At 50.1% G+C, this 22,511-nt stretch overlaps 1 protein-coding gene across 3 annotated transcripts in view; it reads right to left on the bottom strand.

Moving 5' to 3' along the window:
• Window positions 1–22,511, bottom strand: part of Appl2 (adaptor protein, phosphotyrosine interacting with PH domain and leucine zipper 2) — a 46,881-nt gene that overhangs the window by 12,164 nt on the left and 12,206 nt on the right. For all 3 annotated transcript variants that reach the window (XM_015986565.3, XM_015986566.3, XM_076554467.1), the window contains 8 exons: window positions 17,202–17,261; window positions 16,683–16,754; window positions 12,030–12,117; window positions 9,036–9,077; window positions 8,851–8,909; window positions 8,097–8,243; window positions 4,482–4,564; window positions 1,037–1,195 (listed from right to left, as the gene is read on the bottom strand). In XM_015986565.3, coding sequence (XP_015842051.1) covers window positions 1,037–1,195; window positions 4,482–4,564; window positions 8,097–8,243; window positions 8,851–8,909; window positions 9,036–9,077; window positions 12,030–12,117; window positions 16,683–16,754; window positions 17,202–17,261 — 710 coding nt within the window. The remainder of the gene's footprint in view (window positions 1–1,036; window positions 1,196–4,481; window positions 4,565–8,096; window positions 8,244–8,850; window positions 8,910–9,035; window positions 9,078–12,029; window positions 12,118–16,682; window positions 16,755–17,201; window positions 17,262–22,511) is intronic.

Below are 22,511 nucleotides of genomic sequence, written 5' to 3'. Positions count from 1 at the left end.
AGCCAGCTATGCAGTGACATGCGCCTACCGTTGGCTTCCAAACCCACCAGCCCTAACTAGAATCTGTCCATCATTTAGGGACTGAACCCTGTACCATTCATTTCTCTAGGATGCAGAACTGAACTCTTCTGAGTATACCAGCCATCAGGGTCACACTGCCTCTCTCCCAATCCTGGGGGCTCTAACTGGAGGACATTCTCATTTGGAGGGCTGTACACAAGAGGAAAATGCAGCCTCCTGGCAAAAGCATCCTAACTTTGTGGAGGTTTTTTTTCTTTTTGCCCTACAGAACTAATGAGGACGTTCAGCTTAGTCTCACACTGACAGGCCTGGGAGAGGCTTCACCTGCAGAAGAGAGCCTCAGATAAGCCTCATGGCAGAGACACTTGCACTATTTACTAAACAGCGACTGTGCACAAGGCACTGTGTTTCCTGTTCCAATGACTGTTTTTTTAAATGGCAATGCTAACACTGGAGGGCTCCCCACACACTGGAGACTTACTCAACAGCAGTGAAGTAGGAGTCATCCACCTCACAGCCAGGAATCAGCCACCGATACCAGTGTACTCTACAACGATGGCCACAGCCTCTGAGGGTCTTAGAAGCAATGAATCCTTTTGTATCTTTTATTCCAGATGGATATTTAAAGACATGATCGCAATGGGTGTGATTCAATCTGGAGAGATCTAACAGACCCTGGCTCTTGCCTCAGCATGGGTCTTTGTGGCACTGCCCTTACCCTTCAGCAGGCAGGGGCCGAGGACTACACTCTCAATAGCCTGGAGTGACATTTAAATGACCATGAAACCTAAACAAGGGTGGCCTGCAGCTCCTGGAGTCCAGGGCACTGACTCCAGCCTCTTGGGGCTCAGTTTTCAGCTTTGTCTCAGTGCAGCCTGGAACTTGGGCCCCCAAAGCTTCCCAAGTCGGGCTTGTTGCCCACTACCACCCACAGACCACTAGCCACATGAGAAACAGCCTCTGAGGCCACTTCCCAGGGAGAGCTGAGTTCAGCAAAGCTGCATGGCATTCTCACTTTCTGAGATTGAGGTAGCCAGCCTTCTGGATGAGGTTCCTGTTGATCTGTGATGTGGCCACATCCATATCCGGAGTGTAAACAGATTCATCAATTGAAAGCAACTCTTGCTGGGACACCCGCATTTTGTCTGCCTCAGCTTCCAGTTCCACCTGAATGCTTAAGACAGAAGGTTGCAGGTCAGCCACTCTCCACAGGCCAGCTCACCACTCCTAAGCCACAAGGTGGCAGTGCCTGCTTCACCCACTGACGGATGCTTCCGGAGCCACCAGCTTCCCAGGTAGCACAACTTTCCACCCTAGACCTATGTCCAGAAAGCTGCATTACCAGAAGTGATACTGGTTCAGGGGGACCACACTCAGATCTGCTAATGCAGATCGTAGGAGCCACTCTGGGACCCCATCTTCAGGGTCTACTACATACAGGGCCTAGGAAAGACCCCTAAGTGAAGGAATGGTACAACACAGTCTAGCTCAGGGTTTGAGAAGACTATGAGAGACAGGAATGGCCAGGAAATAAATACCAAGAAGCAGCCAGGGCTTGTTCTGTGACCATCAAACTGCCCTGAGGTGGCAAAGGGTCAGTGACCAGGCTCTGGTTGGACAGCCCTGGCTTTGCATGCTCTATGCTGACATGGAGAAAACTTAGAACTTGTCCTTCCAACAGGTGCTATTCTTCTGGCCTCATCAGACTCTCACCTACTATTGGCAGATGTAGGTTATAAAGTCTAGGACAGAAATTCCAGACAGCCCACACATCTGAGAATGCAAACGAGAAATAAGGTGTCCCACTTCACATGAAGTTACACAAGAGGACAGAACCATGGCAGGGGGAACTAGGCAGATATACAGCAAAGTCACCCTGACCAGTCTCCAGGTCAGTACCTCAGGATTTTTTCTTCTCTCAGCTTGACAATTTCACCCAGCTGTTGTTGAGTGTTTGGCTTTTCTGACATTCTCCACTGAGATGGTGCAGCCTGCTCCTCACTGCCAAGGTGGGGAAGGGTGTGTGTGTGTGTGTGAGAGAGAGAGAGAGAGAGGGAGAGAGGGAGGGAGGGAGGGAGGGAGGGAGGGAGGGAGGGAGGGAGGGGATGAGAATGAATGAGAATATATTGTGTGTATTTTAAGACAGGGTCTCACCATGTGGACCATACTGACCTCAACTCAGAGAGCTGCCTACATCTGCTTCCCAAGTGCTAGGATTAAAAGTTTGTGCCACCACACCCAGGCAAGGTGGAGAATGAAATGAGAGGAAAACCCCAGTAAAGGGTTCTAAAGGAGGCAGTCAGTGGACAGACCCCACTCAGGCTCTCCAGCTTGTGTGGCTAAGTGTTGTGGGATAATCTTTTTGTTCACTGTGAAGAAATGTCACTCTGATTGGTTCAATCAAAACCTGAACAGTCAATGGCTAGGCAGGATTTCCAGACAGAGAGGACACTGGGAAGAAGAGTGAAGATGAAAGGAGACCTGGAGGAAGCAGGAAAGCAGGGTGGACAGCACACAGATGAACAGAAATGGGTTCGTTTACGTTATAAAGAGCTAGCTAGAAACAAGCCTAAGGCATCAGACAGAGCTTTCATAATTAACACGTTCCTATGTCATGATTTGTGAGCTGGTAGCTCAAAGAAAAACCCGATTACAGATAAGAGTAGCCTCTTGAAAGAGGACTGTTTGGTTTCCTCAGAGATGTGCTCCTGTGCACCAGGGTGTCATCTGGCACACAATTCAGGGAGGTTTTAGTAGCTGCTTTGCTCTCTCCAGCCTCATATACACAGTCTCGGAATCCGAAACCAATCAGAATCTCCGAAGACCCCAAAGAACACAGGAACAAAGTAACTGCTTCCAACTGCTTCTCTCCAGAGCTGACATCTCCCTGCATCACCATGGAATTAAGGACTAAACCCCCTAGCTCTTCAGGGTAGCTGGACCTCAGCTGGGTTCTGAGAACATGTGAGCACTTAGGGTACCTGTGTTCCCCCACAGGAATGTAAAGATTTAGTGCCAGCACCAGATGCTGCCTAAGGCCTCATGTGGGTGGGCTGCGCCTGCATGAAATGGGGCAGCAGGAGACCCTCATGCCTGGAGAATAATGGCGGCAATTACTCATTGGCATGTAATTCACATGCTAAGAAAATTAGCTTTTTTGCCAGCAATAGTGATGTACACCTTAAATCTCAGCACACGAGAGGCAGAGGTGGGAAGATCTGAGAGTTTGAGGCCAGCCTGGTCTATATAGTGAGTTCCAGGCCATCCAGAGCTACAAAATGAGATGCTGCCTACAAAAAAAAAAAAAAAAAAAAAAAACTAGATAAAAAAAACTTCAGCCCTGAGAAATAAGAGAGACCAGGCCCTTTTACAGAGTGACAGGTTCTGTGCTGTCCTGTAGCATCTCAGGAACAGAACAAATTACAAGGGAGAAAGTAGAGTGGGATTTCACAAACTGCTTCCTAGCATCACTGTAGTCTGACCTGTCTCCATCTCCGCTGCTGTCACTGGGTGAGCACTGTGCTGGCTTTCCCCAAGAGCACAACTCCTGTCCCAGCCATGGAGCCCAGTGCTCGGTAATGGCTCTTCAGGGTTCTCTTCATGTTCAGAGCCTTTGATGGACTTCTGCCCGAATAAACTCCTGCTGGGCCCTCTTAAGCTACTTGACATGTAACAACTTCAAGAAAACGTTCTCCTTTTCCCACAGGAAGTAAGATTCCATATTCACTGTTCTCACTTTGTATTCCCTTTTTGGGGGCAGGTGAGAGGTTCGGAAACAGGCCTCATATGCCCCAGGCTGGCCTTGAACTCCGGCCTTCCTGCCTCCTCCTCCCATTTTCTAATTCTTCAACTATAACATGCCCCGCCCCGCAACACTCACAGCAGTCTTGATAGGTATCGAGAGTGACATATGCGTGCACAGGGTGAAACTGGCCTGCATGTGTGGCCCATGAGCCACCTCAGAGCTCTCCTCACAGAGGCTGCGGAAGAGGGAAGCGGCCGAGCCGGGGCAGTCCTCCCAACAGGGAGACCATCTGAGGAAAGCGATGGGGTTTCTGAAGTGCACTCCATGGCTGAACTACAGCTCACTGAAGTGCGTACAAAGGCTTGGCATCGTGCGTGTCTACTATGACCTAGTGTGATCTAGAACTTCCTGCCAAGTAGGAGCAGTTCTGGTTGCTGCTCCCTCCCGTTAACTTCGAGGGAAAGCTAATCTACAGTTCTCTCAGAGGCTCGCAGCACGTGACACCCAAACATGAGCAAGGGCGATTCCGACACTGGAGTACCTCAGGCTTTACGTTGAGAGCACCTCTCCCGCCAGGTGAAGACTGTCTCAAGGTTACAGGGTGATGGGACTCTTTGACCCTCCGAAGGCAGAAGAAGCCTGCACCCACTCCCCAGTGAGGCTGATGCAGTGGGAAGACAGAAGGACCCCAGGCCTCGCCTGAGAGCAGTATTACCTCTGAACCATGTCTGTAACTGATGATAAGAAACCGTCCATACTTTTGGAGAACATCTCCGCTCCTCTCTTGAAAAAGTTAATCTGAAAGATACAAAGGCAGTATTCTGAACGTCAACTAGGAAGGTAGTAATTCCCTAATGATGAGATTGTGTAGGGACAAATGATGTGGCTGCCAGCCCCTTCCTGTGGCAATCTGATAGCATTCCTCCATCACTTCCGTCATTGGTTAAGAATGCCCAAGTCCATAGTGTGTTTGTCAGTGGAGAAACGGGAGCTTGGCAACCGTGCTCAAAGGCAGGAGACACCAGGAATAAAGAAGGGTAGTGCACCCTTGGTCCATACCAACAGTTTCATTAATCACACTGACAATCTCTGAACTGCCACCAGCAGCCTTCTCTTCCCTGTTCTAAACCATCTTCCATCCAGCACTACGTGGAGATGAACCACGGGACATGCTCAGGACCAGCAGAGCATGGACCGACATCTGATGGAGAATGGCAGGAGGTGTCACACCCCCAAGGTGAGGGCTGCCATGTGCCTGAGCACACTCACTGGGCCACACACAGCACAGCTGCCGACCTGGGCTAGATGGACAGAGGACCTAAGCGCTGACCAAAGGGGAAATTGGGCTAAACTGGCATCAAGCAGCTTCTCAAAAGGGTGAGGCACACATGCTGCGTTTCCTCTGCCTACGGGAAGCGGCACCTGCGGGACTGGCGACAGTCGAGGTGGAAAGAAGCTCAGCTGCTGGCTCTGGAGCTGCGGGGAGGACTTCTTGCTTCCCGTGACTCCAGGGTGACCCTCACCTCCCAGAAGGAGGTCCAGGTGCCCAGCACATGGGGAAGAGAAAGAGAAAGAGCCAGGCATGGGAAAGAGAATGCTTCTGGGCATTACATGTTTGCAGCTGCCCAGCCTGAAAAGCTCAACTGCTTCACTGGTGGGCTTTCTGGACCTCAGGTATGAATGCTGCTCTTCATGTGCCTGATGACAGGGATTCACAGCTGTGACCAAGGTTATAAAGACGAAGCACTGAGCATGGGCATTCTTTTCATGTGCCATGTTGGCTCATCTGAAGGGGAGCGTGGCCCAGGCAGTGGGCACAGAAATTGAAGTCTCTCCCTGAAGAGGCCAGTGGGTGTTATCAGTAGGGTTTCGATACCCTTCCCTCTAGTCCAAGAACACCCTGGGAAAACGTGTTCACCAATGTCCTTAGGTCATCAGAGGGTAAGGCCATGAGCAGGATTATTGCCATGTCAAGTACACACATGGGATGTTCTGGGCCGCTGACCTCTGATTCACATCAACACTGTAAACCTATTTCAGTCCCTGAAATGTCAAATAAGCAAACAATGCTCATCAGCTAATCTTCATCTTCTCAGTGAGCCTTCTGCAGTAGCTGAGCACCTGGGGTTCCTGTCCTTCCTTGTCCTCCTCTGGAGCACTGCTTTAACCCTTTCGCTTGCTCTCCAGTCACTCTGAGCTCTCTGGGGTACCCAACCCCAAGCACAGATGAGCAGAGGGGATCTAAAGCCCTGTGCCCTCCTTACCCTGCCAATACCACAGGAGAGGTCATCCTGTGTGCTCCAAGATCGTACAGGGCTGTTGAGATGGCTCAGCGCACTAACCATCAAGCCTCGTGACCGGAGCTGGATCCACAGGAGCACATGACAGGAGGAGAAAACTGACTCCTACAGTTTTCTATTACTTCCACATGCAGGCCATGACATGTGCACACCCACACACATATGTGTACACATACAAACACACACAAACTAAACTGGATTTTGGAAAACCTATACAAATGATAAAACCTCAGTATTGAAGCCTGTTTTCTGAGAACCAGAGAAGCCACAACAGAGGCAACACGCCTTCCAAACGGCGAGTGCTGACGTCTGAGCAGTCTCCACCAAATGGGCCTGCAGACAGCCGGATGCAGTGCTCACATACCATGAGCTAACGCAGGCGGTGCCCCATAAACACTGATAGAAAGGGCCGAGACAAGAGCACATGCTTCTGAGTCACCCAACAGCTTGTTGTCAGGAGCGCTCAGCTGAGAGAGGAACTCCAGCTGTGACGATTGAAAAGTTCGGTAGAGAAGGGACTACCAGTCCTGTGTCTTGAATGAGGAGTTTTCAGATGAAAACTGGAATGTTCCTAGGCCTCTAACCAATGCTCCTGCCTCCCAGCAAACGGCTCTGCCCTCCTAGGCCCAGGGGCTGTGTGTGAAGCATCTACCGCTCCTCTCCTCTCCCGTGGCCAATTTATAATCATTTAAAAAGCCTGGCTAGGAGAGGGTGTGCAATGCTTGGCTGTGAAAAGCACAGCACCTCCTGGCTACATCCTTTGGGTCCTCTGAGACTGTCCACAGACTGCCCAGACTGGAGCTTTTCGTCTGAGATGGTAAATACAACCACCCCTGTCCATGCTCCTGGGCCTGGAAGTGAGCAGGGATTACTGACCCAAGGCAAGGGCAGCCATCTAGGGAGGGCACACAGGAAGTGACTACAGAGAGCAAGAGCCCGGCATCTAACAACTCTGCCATCTATCGGGGTCAAAGTGCAATAGCTCCAGGAAAAAGGAGGGGGTAGTCAGCACAGTGCCATTCTGAGAAAGCTGGGTGGCTTTGCTGGGGGCTGAATAAAGGTAATCCATCTTTATTCAGACGACAGAGGCTAGACTGCAGGTATAAGCTGACTTCCCTGAACTCCCCCACCACCATGTAGCAGCTGTATTAGGAAGACAGACAGTTGTGGTTGGCTGCTTAAAGATGTCCAGACCCCCCTTTGCTGAGTGATGCTGATAATGTATTTCTTTTGAAGTATATGTAATTTTAAAATGCATACAAAGTCAGAGATTCTCATGTATGTTTTAAATTGGTAAATGGTCTTAGAAACATTTGTCATATCATTTTCAGTTCACAGACTATAAATGACCCAAGATTCTGGTGCATTTGTCCTGTCCAACATAAGGGTGGACAGTCACAGAGGGGAAAGCAGGTAAAGCTCACGCTGGCCCTGCCACTCATCTGTGCCACAGCAGCTGAGTTCACATCCTTAAACTGCAGCATCTCTGAAGACTCAGTAGCTCACTAACCAGGAGGGAAGAAGCTGATTAACTCCTCCACAGAAGACTTCCAAAAGCACCAGCACACTTTCCCTATGCCCCAGGAGGGAGCACACTGGCAGGAACTTCAGGGGCATACCATTTGAGAATGACCCAGCCAGGGGGAGCCTGACCGTGCAGAGAAGGTTCATGCATACCCTGTCTCCAAGCCAGCCACCCAACTTGGGCAGAGTGAGCCTGCAGGACAGGTTGTAAAAGCAACGTGCACACACTGGGCTCAAAAACCAGCCATGCTCGTGGGCAGAAAGCTGCAACCCTGACTGGCTTTCTTGGGTAGAGACAGGCAGACAGGCTTGTCCCTGAGGGAGGCTTGGGATCGGGCCACAGCTTCCTGAACATATGGTCTCAAAGGTCAAGCCCAGCTGGAAGCTCTCCTAAGAGCTGGGCCCCAGGAACTTTCCCAGGACACTGTGCACCTGTCTCTGTGACAATGCTTCCACTTCTCCTGACCACTGCTTCAGGTTTACTCTCCTGGGGAAGGGGCTCCTACCTGTCCATGGGCAAAGCCTATCAAGGGTTCCATCATGGCCATCCGCTTGCGGTACTGCAGCGCGTTGAGGGCACAGTAGTACTGCAGGGATGAAAGGTGCTGTTTCCGCCGGGCAGATGCCACCTCTTTCCCAACTTCAGCCTTCACCTGAGGAAAGCGAAAGGAAAACTTCAAGTTGCCCATAGGGTCTAGGAATTCGGCAAGAGCACAAGAACTCAGACACATTTGGTTGTTCAGGGTAAACACTTGGGGATAAGGTTCCACCTTGGCTTAACAAGAAATGCCAATAAAAACTCCGAAGTGATAGCACCTCAGTCCCCAAGATTCTATGAGGCAAAGCCAGTACCCTTCTAGCGGCAGTGCCCAATGCCGCCACTTGGGAATACAGCACAGCAGCAGGTACTAAAAGCCACACACATTTTGGTTCATGCAAAAGTCTGTAGTCCTAGGAAGTAATTTAGCTCAAGGAAATGACGTAACAGAAGTAAGAATTGTATGCATGAAGGTTCAGTCGCCTGTGGTGGCAGAGCAGGAGTCAGCACCATGCAGAAGCCAACCAGCACATTGATCAGCATTGACAGTGGTTCCACCTGGTGCTTTAGATGGTGAAGAGATCCACACATGAGGTGCAGAAAAACTTGCAGGTCCAGATACAGGAACCAGGAAGAGCTCCATCACACAGCATTAATGCTACAAGTCTACAGAAGTCACAAAAGGAGCTGGGGTCGCTGAGACGACTCTGAGGAACACTCACCCTTTCGTTCTCCTTTTTCTTAGGGAGCCTGCTGTACTTTGCCATTGAAAGGTCATGCTCTGAAAATGAAAGATATGTGAGCCTCCAGAAGGGTCAAAAGGCAAGAACACTGGTTGTCTAACCCCTGCCACCACTAAACTCATGCACACCCCAAGCCGATGCACCCAAAATCGAAAGATGCCTACCATTGCTGGCGAGTCCAAAGAGATCCTTCAAAGTGCTCACTTCTGAACAGGGGAAACAAAAACATGTTAGAGCGAAGGGGACGGAACCATGTGGAGCCAGAGCTCTGCCTTCCCCAGAGGGTCAGGGCACATGCTCTGCCCACAACCCCTCAGTCCTCTGCTCCCACAGGCCCTGGTGGTGGCAGTGGCACCTCACACCCAGGGACATGTAAAGGACATGGATTCCTGAGGATGGGTGACAGGGCACGGTCAGGCACCTGTCCTGGAAATCTGGCCTATGAGCTGAAGCCCTCAACTGCCTGAGAACGTCGTCCCTTACCATAGGGGAGTACCCTATGGCCCAGGTTCCTGCTGGCACCACTGTAGAAATCTCATTTATTAGTCACTGTTGGACACAGGGCTTATGCTAATGAAAAGTGGCACAAACTGGTATACTGCATAGCCACCAGCCAACACCAATAACTATGACCCCACAGCATGGCACTGCACCCATCATCCACCAAGACGGCTTAACAATCCCCACAATGACAAAAAAGGTCACCACGAGAATGAAACTGAAGAACCCAGAGACAGAAGCTGAAGGAGTGACAGTCTCTACCTTCCTAACAGTGCACGCCACTCTGTCAAACAACAGAACACTGTAAGCTCTATGCTACCTCTCAGTTGGTGTGCAGAAGGCCTCAGTCTCCCTTTCCCGGGGTTGCGCTTCCCTCATACATTTCCCTCTCTCCGCTCTCACCTTCTCTTAGAGCAGAGCTGTCTTTGAACACCTATTGGGATCTCGTGCTCTCCTCAGTGTGCTTTCGCTGGGGACAATGGGATAAGAGGCAGCAAAGGCAGCTGTGGGGACGCTGGTCTGACACAGCGGGGTGAGGCAGGAGCAGCCCAGGTTCAAGGCCAGCTAGAGCTACAAACTTAAGGGCTCAGCGGTTAAGAGCACCTGCTGCTCTTTCAGAGGAGCCGGGCTAGGTCCCCAATACTCACACAGCAGTCCACAAGCACCTGTAACCCCAGTTCTAGGGCACCAGATGCCTTCTTCTGACCTCCCTAGACACCAGGCGCACACGTATATGCATTCATGCAGGCAAAACATCCATACATATAAAATAAGTCAATTTAACATTTAAAAGGCAGTAAAATATGCGCTCAGGAACTGTCTAAGCAGAGAGGGACCAGACTCACATTCAGCTGGGGCTGAATACTTCAAGCTCATGTCTTTGTGCCATGAGAAAAGAATGATTTGATTTGGTTTTCATAGATGAGAAACTTCTGTTTTTACTGACTGAACAGTTTTCCTCTCCTCTAGGCAACTGTAACTCAGATGCTAGCTCACCGAGGTTGGTAAGGAGGGCCACGGTCACAGGGCTGTTGGCATGCTCAATCTAGGCTGTCCGACATACTATGAGTCAGACCTGCAGCCTGGCACACACATTACTTCTTTTTTCTTTTAGGTTTTTGAGGCAAGGTCTCATGCAGCCTAGGCTGGCCTCATACTTGGTCTGTAGGCAAAGATGACCTTGAACTCCTGATCCTCCTGACTCAAGCACTGGGATTACAGGCGCGCATCGTCAAACCTGTCTACGACTTCATGTTTGTTAATTATGAAGTGTTAGGGCTGTCAAAACAGCCATGGGTGGAGCTTACAGCAAGCAGCTCAACCACTGTCTCAACTTGAGAAACACAAGGACAGCAGGGAGGAAAATCCATTTTCAATATTTGCCCTCAGTCACTATAGCTTTTCCACTTAGAAAACAGTGTAAGATTACATATATTTTAAATTAAGGGTTTTTTTTTTTAATGAGTATGGGTATTTTGCTTGCATGTATGTCTGTGTACCACAAACATGCTTGGTGCCCACGGAGGTCCTGCAACTGGAGTTATCGACGGCTGTGACCACCATTTGGGTGCTGGGTACCAGGCCTGGGTCCTTTGCAGAAGCAGCCAGTGCCCTCCACCAAGCCACTCTCCAGCCTCAAGATTATATATATTTATATTTTAATTAAGGTTATCGACTGAGGTTGTATGTTTTTTTAGTCAGCCTTCTCAACTACAGTTCTTGTTTGAATGCTCACAGATTTTCATTTCTCTGTGCAGGGACCATGCAATCTTCTCTCTATGGTTCTAATAACTATACATAATCCTTTACTCTCTAAGTAATAAACGAAATAACTACACCAGCATTAGGATATTCTGATTCAGCTTCCTATTACCAAATTTTTAAATAATCCTTTTTAATATCCACTTGGACTACTTTTGATTTCAAACACATCTAAAATTGCTGTAAGGTTCTACTTCCGTGTAGGAACTGAAATTCACCTAAAAGGCTACCCAAGTGTGGGTTCCAGTCAGAGTTCCTCGCTCCCCACTGAGCTTCGTGGGAGCCCCTGCATGCCCACATCAGCACCCTCCACAGAGAAGGATTGGCATCACCCTCTCTTCCCTCCAAGCTTCCACTTCACGGTCCAAAGCATTCCTGGTTCCCAGAACAGGTGCCTCTGTTCATGATACATGCCCCAGCATCACTGTCCACTTGGCAAACATTTACAGTTCACTCAAACTCTGCTGCTGCACCAGAAGCTTCCTGAGCCCCTAGGCCCAGGAAGTCCACAGGCTCTGTGGTGCTTTCTCCAGTCCCTGGCCTCGCTCTGTGGCATTACAATGATCTGCCTCCACATCTGTTTTATTTGCCTGTGGCCTCCCTTGGGTGAGCCAGGAATGCGCATAACCAAGAAAAGTTTGCTGAATGAAATTGCTTTAAAAAAGCATTCTTGGTGGCACACACCTTTAATCAGCTCTCTGTGAGTTCGAGGCCAGCCTGGTCTACAAAGTGAGTTAGCTCCAGGACAGCCAGGGCTACACCAAGAAACCTTATCTCAAAAAATACAAAAAACAAAACAAACAAAAAAAGCATTCTGGACAGCCACGAGTTGAAAGGCCTGGACACAGTCAGAATCACTGTTAACAATTCAGAAGGCACTGAGCCTGCTACTTTACCTGTGAGATCCTTTTCTCGAAACTGTATAACAGGTAGAACCATAGTGTCTGCCAGCTGCTTGGCCAGCTCTGTGTGGAGACCATTGAGCTGAAAGCAAAAGGACTGAGTTGAGAAAAATGATACACGTTATTGCTGACATGGTTTCACTCCAGCAGGCAGCACCAGACACCTGTGTGCCTCAGTGGCTCGGCTGGATGTCCTCAATACACACTTTCTTGAAACATGGAACGAGGTAGGCCTAGAGGGCTCTCGCTACGGCATCAGTGAAGCTTGCTAAAGGCGTCTCCGGCTCACAGTCCTCTTTGCTTTCTGTGTTCTCAAACGGGGCCACACCCTCCTAGACACACAGTGCACTGGCTGGCACCGATGCAGCTGCCGGCAGGACTCTGTGCCTTGCCACTTCACAGGCCTGTCAGCAACCTCCCTCACAAGGGCTGTAGCCACACCAGAAAAACCAGCCTGCTGGGAACTGACTTGGGTTGGCTTAAGCCCACACCCAGCGGAGGCCAGGAGATCCGTGGAGGAGACAGAGGACGATGCCATCGGTGCTACCATCTGTGTGCCAGCTCTCCAGGCTGTACACCTGGTTTTCCACTCATCCTGTGAATTAGGGCCATTTGCAATCCCCATTTTACCCACAGGCAAATAACTCTCTAGTCCAGATCACAAATGAACGGCACAGCTGGGATGTAACCATGCTAGGAAAGCAATCAATCTCTCTCCACACACTGCACACAAGTGTGCTCTGTGTGTCACAGTGCTGCCTAAACCACACAACCTAGGCCAGGCACCAGTGGTGACCAGTGGAAGGGGTGTTCCCAGTGTGGGTGACTGGGGGCGAGCAGCTCACGATCACTTTTGTAGTCAGCTGTCAGAAGGCTGCCTTCAACAGTGACAGTAGTCAGCACGGCCACTGCCCTGTGCGTGCATGTCTACAGGGTTGCCCTCTGTGGTCATGGGTTAAAGATCTAAGGTCAACCCTCTGCCAGCTAAGGGAACACCAGTAGTGTCTCCTTATCTCAGCCCAGCTGAAGTGTGGCGACTTTCTTCTGATAGGAAAACAAGAAGACGGCTGTATCAGTCAGTTCCACTGGGGTTGGAGGGCTGAGATTGTTCCTAGAATGACTGCAGTAAGAAATGGAATGTTTTTCATCAACAGCGAATGAACATCAACAAGCACAGTCTGCCTCCCACCCTGTGCTTCCAGATGCTCTGACAGGAAATGATGACACACACTGTGAGAAGGAGGGAACTCAAGAGGAAACTTCTGAATGACTCACAAGAAAGACCTCATTCCAGGACATCTATTAAATGGGTCACATAGGTCTCTCCTGTCTGCTCAGTTGTCAGCTTTACAGATTCTGGTACAGATAGGGAAACTACCTCAGAAGCTATTCTCTTCTCATACCTACACCCGCTTGGCAGCAGCCTAGTCTAGACATCAGGAGGCTGTGTGAACTTCTGACCCTGCAGACTCCGCGACACTCCCATCAAGAGAACCACACTGCTTCCCAGAAGACAGTGAGTCGACTGTAAGCCGGGCATCCCAGCCACGGCAGCTGACAACTAGCCTCACTTCCTTAGTGACTCTCTTGTACTTATGAACATACGTGACTTTGATGGACATATCCTGCTGCCTCCCTGTGTTATTTACCCACAACTAATAACTGTGTAAATTGAGTAAATAAATTCTCCACAACTTTCAAAAATCACTTTGCTGCTCTATAATTAATTTTAATAGATTCTACATCCATTTCAATATATTTTTACACTTATTCACTGTGTACTCATGCATGTTAGTGTGTGTATACACAAGCCATAGCATACCTGTGGAGTCTCTATGTGTATGTGTGTATATACACAAGCCACAGCACACCTGTGGAGTCTGGGTGTGGTGTGTGTGTGTGTGTGTGTACACAAGCCACAGCACACCTGTGGAGTCTGGGTGTGGGGTGTGTGTGTGTGTGTGTGTGTGTGTGTGTGTGTGTGTGTGTGTGTACACAAGCCACAGCACACCTGTGGAGTCAGAGAACCACTTGAAGAGTCAGCTCCCTCCTTCTATCATGTGGGCCCAGGCACTGAGCTCTAGTCCTGAGACGTAGCAGCAAATGCCCTTTCCCACTGAGGCATCTTGCTGGTCTGCCGACATAGTTTAAAGAGACCCCAAAGTGGGAGTGACAGGTGTGATGATTAGCTTCAATTCAATAGGTTTGCAATCAGTGTGGAAACAAACTTCCAGGCATGTCTGTGATGAAGTTTCCATGTTGATTTATCTGAAAAAGGAAGAGTGTCCAGACTGCCGAGCCCAGGAAAGTGGTGGACCCAGAGAAGAGGGAAGCTCTGTGCCCCTCCCCATATCCTGCCGACGAGTCACTGCGTCTGCCTGGTCATTGTATTGTGTCCTTCATACCTCTCAATATAACCATGACCCATTCTTACAAATGACTGACCCCAGTGTACAGCCGGTTAATCAGAAGGCCCACAGCCTGGCCTTACAACTGGCACCTGAAGTCAGGGCAGATTTGTAGGACTGGGCCCTTCATTGTGGGACCCAAGGCTTCCTGCAGGTGCTATAAGTACAGCAGGGAAAACAGTCTGGTGGTCCTTTCCCCGCTGTTCAGTGGGACTCGATAAAAATCTCAGAACCGTACGGCCTGTTTACTTCTGTCTCCAGTGCCTTCCACAAAGGCCCAGAGCAGGCGGCCTGGCACTGTGGTAAATGGCAGTGTGGTGACTGAGTGGAATGCAAAGGGTCCAGAACCACTGAGGCTCACTGCCTGGCCATGGCATGTGCTGTCCTGCTTACTCCACCCTGTTTACTCTGACGACCACTCTGCAGACTCTCTGAGAGCTGCAGCTTCTACATCCCAGGGCCACAGGAGGTCTCCTAGTACCAATGGTACTGGAGCTCTGAGGGTGTTTTTAAAAAACAGTGCTGAAAAGGATAACCAGGCTACAACCCATAGCTCCAGAGAACCTAGGTAACAAGGAGGACCCTAAGAGGGACACATAGATCATTCTGGGAATGGGAAATGGATGAGATCTCCATGAGTAAACTGGGGGCTGGGTGGGGAGCAATAGAGGGTAGGGGGTGGAGGATGAGAACATGAGGGAACAGGATGGTCGAGGTGGGAAGGGACAGAGTGGGAGAGTAATGAAAGAGATACCTTGATAGAGAGAGACATCATGGGGTAAGGGAGAAACCTGGTGCTAGGGAAGTTCCCAAGAATCCACAAGGACAACACCAGATTAAACTACTAGCAATAGTGGAGAGGGTGCCTGAACTGGTAATCTGAACCCTGGTAATCAGATTGGTGAATACCCTAGTTGCCATCATAGAGCCTTCATCCAGTAACTGATGGAAGCAGATGCAAAGATCTACAGCCAAGCACCAGGCCAAGCTCCAGGAGTCCAGCCGAAGAGAATGAGGAGGGATTATATGAGCAAGGGGCATAAGATCATGATGGGGAAACCTACAGAGACAACCAAACCAAACTAGTGGAAACTCATGAACTTTTAGAGCAACAGCTGTGGAGTCTCCATGGGACTGGACTAGACCCTCTGCATAAGTGAGACAGTCATATAGCTTGGTCTGTCTGAAAGGCCCCTGGGAGTGGCATCAGGATCTATCCCTGGTGCATGGGCTGGCTTTTTGGAGCCCATTACCTATGCTGGGACACCTTGCACATCCTTGATGCAGGGGGGAGGGGCTTGGTCCTGCCTCAACTGAATGTACCAGGCTTTGTTGACTTCCCATGGGAGGCTTTACCCTTTTGGAGAAGGGGATGGGGATCAGGAGGAAGGCTGGGGGTAGGGGGAGCAGGAGGATCCAGAGGGGAAGGGAAACTGTGGTTGGTATGAGAAAATGAAAAGAAAATATTTAAAAATGTATATAAAAACAACAACAACAAAAAGCAGTGCTGAAATCAAACCCATGGCCTGCCGCCTGCTAGGCAGGTGTTAGAGCACTGAGCTACATCCCCAGCCTACTTAGGGTTTTTACAACTAAAAGTTATGTAATTTCCTTTACCGATGGTTTCCCACAAATACAATATAGTTACAGGAAAAGGTGTATGAAATCTTTTGTAATGGGTTGCACTGGGCCCCCATCAAAGGACACATCCACCTGGAACACAGGACATGGGAGCATGTGGAAACAGGGTCTCTGCAAATGTAATCTGGGATCTTAAAACCAAAGTACCCTGATTTTCAAGGTGGCCCGAGTCAGTGACGTCATCTTTATAAGAAAAGACACAGACAGAAGAGAAGCAGAGACGACAGGAAGGCCACACGAAGTCACAGGCAGACCCGAGGGATGCTGCCATAAGCCAAGGCACAGCAGAAGCCCCCAGCAGCTGCCCAGAGGGAAAGAAGGCTTCCACCTAGGCCCTACAGGAGTGTGGTCTTGCAGAGAACTTGAGCTCGTCTTCTGTCTTCCAAGACTTCAAGAGGATAAATTCCTATTATCTGAAGGAATCTAGGGGTGGAAACATGTCAAGGCAGCCCAAGAAACCAGGACACTGGGTGCTCAGTAGTTCACAGTGCTAATACCACCTCTATTATAGAAGGCACCTCAGAAACCTGCGGAGGTATTCTCAAATGCAGAGGGGGCCAGAATAGGATGAAAGAGAGAAAAATTTTCCATGCCTCACCTCATCCATCACTTTGGAAAAATAATGTAGTGTAGAAATGACTTCTTCATCGCCTTTGCCTAGAGCAAAATTCTAGGACAAGAGAATGAAAAAAATCCAGGTGTTAAATGAATGCAGGAATTTACTCCAGAAACTCACCCACAAACCCCACACTGGCACCCACTCCCTTTCTTCTCCTAGAGCACACCCAGTCAGGCTCCCTGAGAGGTGTACCAACTCTCCCTGGCCACGCCTTTCTATCTGCACAGGATGATATCTGGGGTTCTGTCCCCGAAGGCTGACACTGAGTGACTCAGTCTTCCTGGAGACCAGGGACACTCATGGGTAGTTGACTGGCACCAGGCTTCTCACAGAGGCTTTGGGATGACCCCAGTTACATTTTATCAGTGAGAAAGAATAAAAGGAAAAAAGAAAGGAAGAGAGAAGGGGAGGCTGCGGGAGGGACCTTCGGAGGGTGCCCTTCAAAGGGACCGCCTGGGTCCTGAGCACAGACTGCACAGTACAGCACCATCAAGTTACCTGTTTTTCATATGCCAAGAGCTGCTTCGAAAGCTGCTGAGTGGCCAGGCACATTTCGTTCTGTAGGAAGAGAAAAGCAAGTACATCAGTTTTACAGGCCACCTCAGAGCAGCCTTAACAAGGAATGTGAGAGCCTGGGAAGTGATCGTTCTTCTTTCTGGACAGTCTCACTATGTAGCCCAGGCTGTCCTGGAACTCAAGAGCCTCCTTCCTCAGTTACTGGGATTATAGGTTTGGACCACCACACCTGGCAAAATTTGTCCAGGCAATATTTAAAGGCCAACTAAGGCATATCAGAAGCCTAAAGCTTTCTTTAGAACAAACTGCTCCTTGTGGTTATTCAGTCAGTAAACAAAGGAGTGAGCGGACACCATCCCAGTCACGGATGTATGAGGGAGGGGACATCAGAACAGGGGCTACATGCCAGATAACAACTGCAAAGGAAAGGCCCTGGTGCACCAGGAGGTGCCAACACCAGGATCTCACTGGATTCTATGGCAAGATGCCTAACGAAGCAGACCCTGCAGGAAGCAGGGAGCTGGCCAGGCACTGCAGCTTTCCAGAGGAGGACCCGGCACTGGGGAGCAGCTCTCAAGAGCTGCCTGTGGATGGCAGCTGCAGGCTGCAGAGCTCGGAGGCAGATCCAGAGCCCAGCCCTGGGACCTGGCCCCAGTGACGGCTGTGACAGAAGCATGGTCATCCCCATGTTCCAGAAGACCGAGAAAGCACTGCTGGGGGAGCCCGACTGGCCTGCAAGGTTCTTATGCTGGTTCAGTGCCCATCCTGTCCCCAAGCCTGTCACCTTCCTGCCTCTGGCTCTACAGCTGACCCATCGTCGTCCTAGGACCAATGCAGCAGACCTAGAACGTAAGTCTCCTGCTTCCAAAGCTATGTTCACGCTGCTCTTCAGTTGAGGAGTATTCCTAAGATGGTGCCAGAGCACAGTATGTCCCAGGTGACTTTTGTGGCCCTGGCCTCCTCTCATTCTTTCTCTGGGGCTGCTGTTTTTTCAAGAACAAGTCCTACACTCAAGGGGACTTTTTTTTTTTTTTTTTTTACTTTGCACGGGTGTCCTCTACCTGAGCCATCAGAGACAAAACCCATTTTCTGGGACCTTCTCAACAGAACAGGCTACAGTTCCCTGGCTACTCCATCTGCCCTATGGGGCAGGCAAGACTAGAAAACACCACGGCTCTGTCCCTCTTTCCCGGAATACAGTCCCACGTAGTCCCACGTAGTCCCACGTAGTCCCACGTAGTCCTACGTAGTCCCACGTAGTCCCACGCTTCAGCTGCCTTACCCTGCCCTGCGTGCTGCTCCTCTGGGAATGATCACAAGTGGCAGTCAGAAGGGTCAAGGAAGCAGGTGCACACACACACAGGACTCCATCATTTGTTTAGATGGGGCAGGCAACAGTTCTTGGCAAAGAGCAGCCATTCAACATGTTTGATGAATCAATGCGTTCAAAGGTTAAAAGATTCATCTAAACTCCAAATTTAAAACAAGACTTGCAATCAAACTGTGAGCAAAAATTCCTAACTATATAGTCACATTACAAATGGCAAAAGACCATAAAGGCCGGATGAAGACGTGGCTGATCCTCCATCTACGCAGCAATGTTCTGAAGAGAAGGTCTCCTTCATGGGTTACACAAAAAGTTCCTTGCTTTGAGTAAGATGGGCATGTCTGAGGCTGGCATCTGCCTGAGGCGGTCCCCTGTGGGTTGGGAATTGCATTCTCTAGAATCATAAAATAGCAGCTAATAGTGACAGGGTGCTTAGTTCACACCAGAAACTATACTGTATTGCTACCTTGCTAATCTCAGTCTCCCTGTAATGCAGTTTGAATATCTATTTTTATTTATGTGTAAGTGTGTGTGTGTGTGTGTGTGTGTGTGTGTGTGTGTGTGTGTGTGCGCACGCGCGCATGCGCGTGCAGATGTCTGCAGACGCTCGTGGAGTCTGGAAGAAGGTGTCAGGCCCCTCAGAGCTGAGTTACAGGTGGTTTGGAACACCCAATGTGGATGCTGAGAACCAAACTTGGGTCTTTCTCAACTGCTGAGACACCTCTGCACCCCTCACAGGACAGGTCTTAACGACTAACAACTTTACAGATGAGGCAGAGACTGAGCACAGAGAGGCTGAGCTGCCTGCCCAGTGTCACACAGTTGGTGACATGGCAGGGACATGAGTCCAGGCCTGTCTAGTTCTCAACTCCACTCTGTTTTTCACAATCTCCTTCTTCCGCATCTCACTGATGCTCAGGCTAGCCTCCAACTTGCTATGTACTTAAGGATGACAAACTCCTAGTCTTTCTGGTTCCACCTCCCACGACTCCCAACACTTTCTTCATTCTACAGTAGTGCTCCCCCATACTGAATTCTTCGAGAAGCAGTCAACAAACATGATAATAACCCTCTGACACTCCACCAAGCAAGGCCTGCGTTCTCAATGCTTCTGTCACATGCTCTGACACGTGCTCGGAATATAACTGAAGCCCTGCTAGGGAGCTGCTGTGAGACTAAGGCCATTCTGAACGGACGGCACTCAGGTGCCAAGGACACAACTCCTTGGAGGTAGGCCAGAGCACACAGAGCCCAGGAGCTGCCTGCCATAGTGACGGGGAACAGGCGGCGCCCACTGCCAGGTCTCCTCAAAATGCTTTCAGTCTGTTTGGCATATCAGGCAATGGAGTAACTGTTCCTCCCACAGGAGCTCACTGGGGAGCTAGCACTCACAAAAGGCAGGCCTGCCCCTGAAAGAACCGAGCATCGACTAGTGAACCTACACCCTGGGAGCTGACAGAACCTGGGAAACTGGGGCTCGGGCCAATCTTCAGCCAATATGCAGTGGCAGGTCTCGGAGGGCCTCTTAATAGGAACACGAAGACACACTTTGCCGGGAACTAGACAGCAAGAGAGGTGGCCCCGCATTTAGGTTCTGATGGAGTTCTGAGAGTAAACATTATGCTGTGTGCATGCCTGCGTGCGTGCGTGTGTGCGTGCGTGTGTGTCTGTGTGTGTGTGTGTGTGTGTTTGGAACCCAGGGCCTCAACTGTTAGGCAAGGCTCTACCTCTGAGCTACATACTTGACATATGTCATTCTTTTCGTGGTCCTGCACAACTCTTGGGCCACTGTCTAAGTCACAGGAGTCCTTAAAAGACAAGCTGGGGCTCGGGGTGTGTCTCAGTGGCAGAGTGCAGCATAAGAAGAAAAAATACAAGCTGACAAAGGGTTTGTAGACGGCTCCTCCTACCTTAAAGAACCTCTTGTCTGTTGCCACGGCAGAGGCCGGGGGCAGGGAGGAGCCTGATGGGCATCTGAGCTTCTGCCAAGGGAACGCCTACCTCACCAGGCCAGAGAGACTCACTGCCCACAAGGCCACCTGAAACCACCAACAGCCTCCGTGGGCAGCACCCCCATGGCAGCTAGGAATGGTGAGGCTGAGACCGAGGAAACTCACCTGGGGTCAACCACGGAGAGCCATGTGCTTAGAGGTCTGTTCCTAGTGGCACACATGTGGCCTGAAGTCAAGAATCTGAGAGGGGCATTCACCCTAGCAGTGACGACCCACAGTAGGAGCCTAAGATGGCCTATGAGAGAAGAGGGTGGGCTAACAGGCTTGCAGATGGCTGACTGTCCGGGAAGCATGGGAAGCAGGCAGTGGGGTGCGCAGATGAGTTGTGGAAGCAGAGTCCCTTGTGGCTGGAGTGGAACAAAGTATGGGTGGAGGGAAGAGCAGACAGAGTCAGGAGATGATGTGAGAACTAACGGAGACACCAAAACACACCCGAGGTGAGCCAGAGTGCCCCAAAAGAACTGCACCTATTCTTGGGGCACATAGCAGGAAGTGAAGAGGAAGCTAGAGAAAACAGAAGTGCCAGCCCTATACCTAAGAGCACCAGGCACACCACCATAAAGGCCTCCGAGGCTGCATAACGAAGCACTGTGAATCTCACATGCAGACCGGGCAGGGGTTAGCGCTGTGAGGCTGTTTCCTGAGACCACTCAGCTCTGGCCCCCACACCCGAAGCTACAAATTGCTTCTCCATCTCAAGCAGGTAAATAAACCTCAGTTTGACTGTCAGGACTGTGAAATGTATTGGTTAAAATAATCTGGATTAAAAATTAATGAAAGGAAGACAGCCACTCTGGGTTCAAACACTGGGTCCCACCTCCAACGACTACAAAATTACCAGGTTCAGAAACCAGGCTTGTTCTATCTGGACGAGAACAAGCCTCTGAGAGAAAACCCAAGCTGCTGCTGCCATTGGTGGAGACCAGTGTGTCCAGAACACAGCACTGAGCCCAAGAGTGACTTCAGGCTTTTCCGGTTCTGCCACGTGTCAGCTGTGTGACCCCAGGCAATCTAACCAACTTCAGGGACTCAGATTCTTCCCCATGTGTTATAATAGCCTTATTTTTCCTAGTTAGCTACATGAGAGGGTGCACAGGAGGTGCTGACCACGGGAGGTGCTGACCTGGCGTGTGGGCACTTCTGTGTGTCTGCCTGTCTTCTATTTACCGGTTTCTCTGTGGGGGTCAGATGAAGGACAACTTCCCTTTCACCACGTCGGTCCATCGGTCGGGGGTTAAACTTGGGACGTCAGACTCGGCCAGACTAGGCGGCAAGCATCTCCCTTCCCAATAACTGTGTGTGGTATTTAAATCATTTCACTCCCTCCTCTCTCATCTTCGCTCCAGCTTGAGATTATACTGTTTCCTTGTCCAAAACAGGCTTTTAGGGTGCACAGTTTTCAGATCTGTCTCTGTCTGGGGTGCACTATTTCTATACCCCTCAAGTTTGGTGAAGAACAGCTTCATAGCTGGGTGGGGGGCACACAACTTTGTTTCAGGCTGGCCAGGGCTTCATGGTAAGATCCTGTCTCAAACAAACAATAAAAAAGCAAAACCCAAACAAAACAGAACAGCTGCAGAGATAGGACTGGATTAACCTGCTCTGCTGAGGGGAAGAAACAAGCTTTAACATGGTTGTCATTTGAAGAGAAATTCATCGGGGGCTGGAGTTAAGAGCGCTCACTGCTCTTGCGGAGGACTAGAGTTTGAGTCCCAGCACCCACGCCAGGTGACTCTCAATCTGTATAACTCTAGCTCCAGGGACCCAACACCCTCTTCTGGTTTTCAGGGATACCAACACACACACACACACACACACACACACACACACACACACACACACACGTATACACACACACACACACGTATACACACACACACGTATACACACACACACACACACACACACACACACACACACACACACACACTCCAGAGGCACGCAGCAGAGGCT

The sequence above is a fragment of the Peromyscus maniculatus genome, chromosome 18 (genome assembly GCF_049852395.1).
Source record: "Peromyscus maniculatus bairdii isolate BWxNUB_F1_BW_parent chromosome 18, HU_Pman_BW_mat_3.1, whole genome shotgun sequence".
Lineage (NCBI taxonomy): Eukaryota > Metazoa > Chordata > Mammalia > Rodentia > Cricetidae > Peromyscus > Peromyscus maniculatus.
This window is presented reverse-complemented; position numbering and strand designations above follow the sequence as displayed.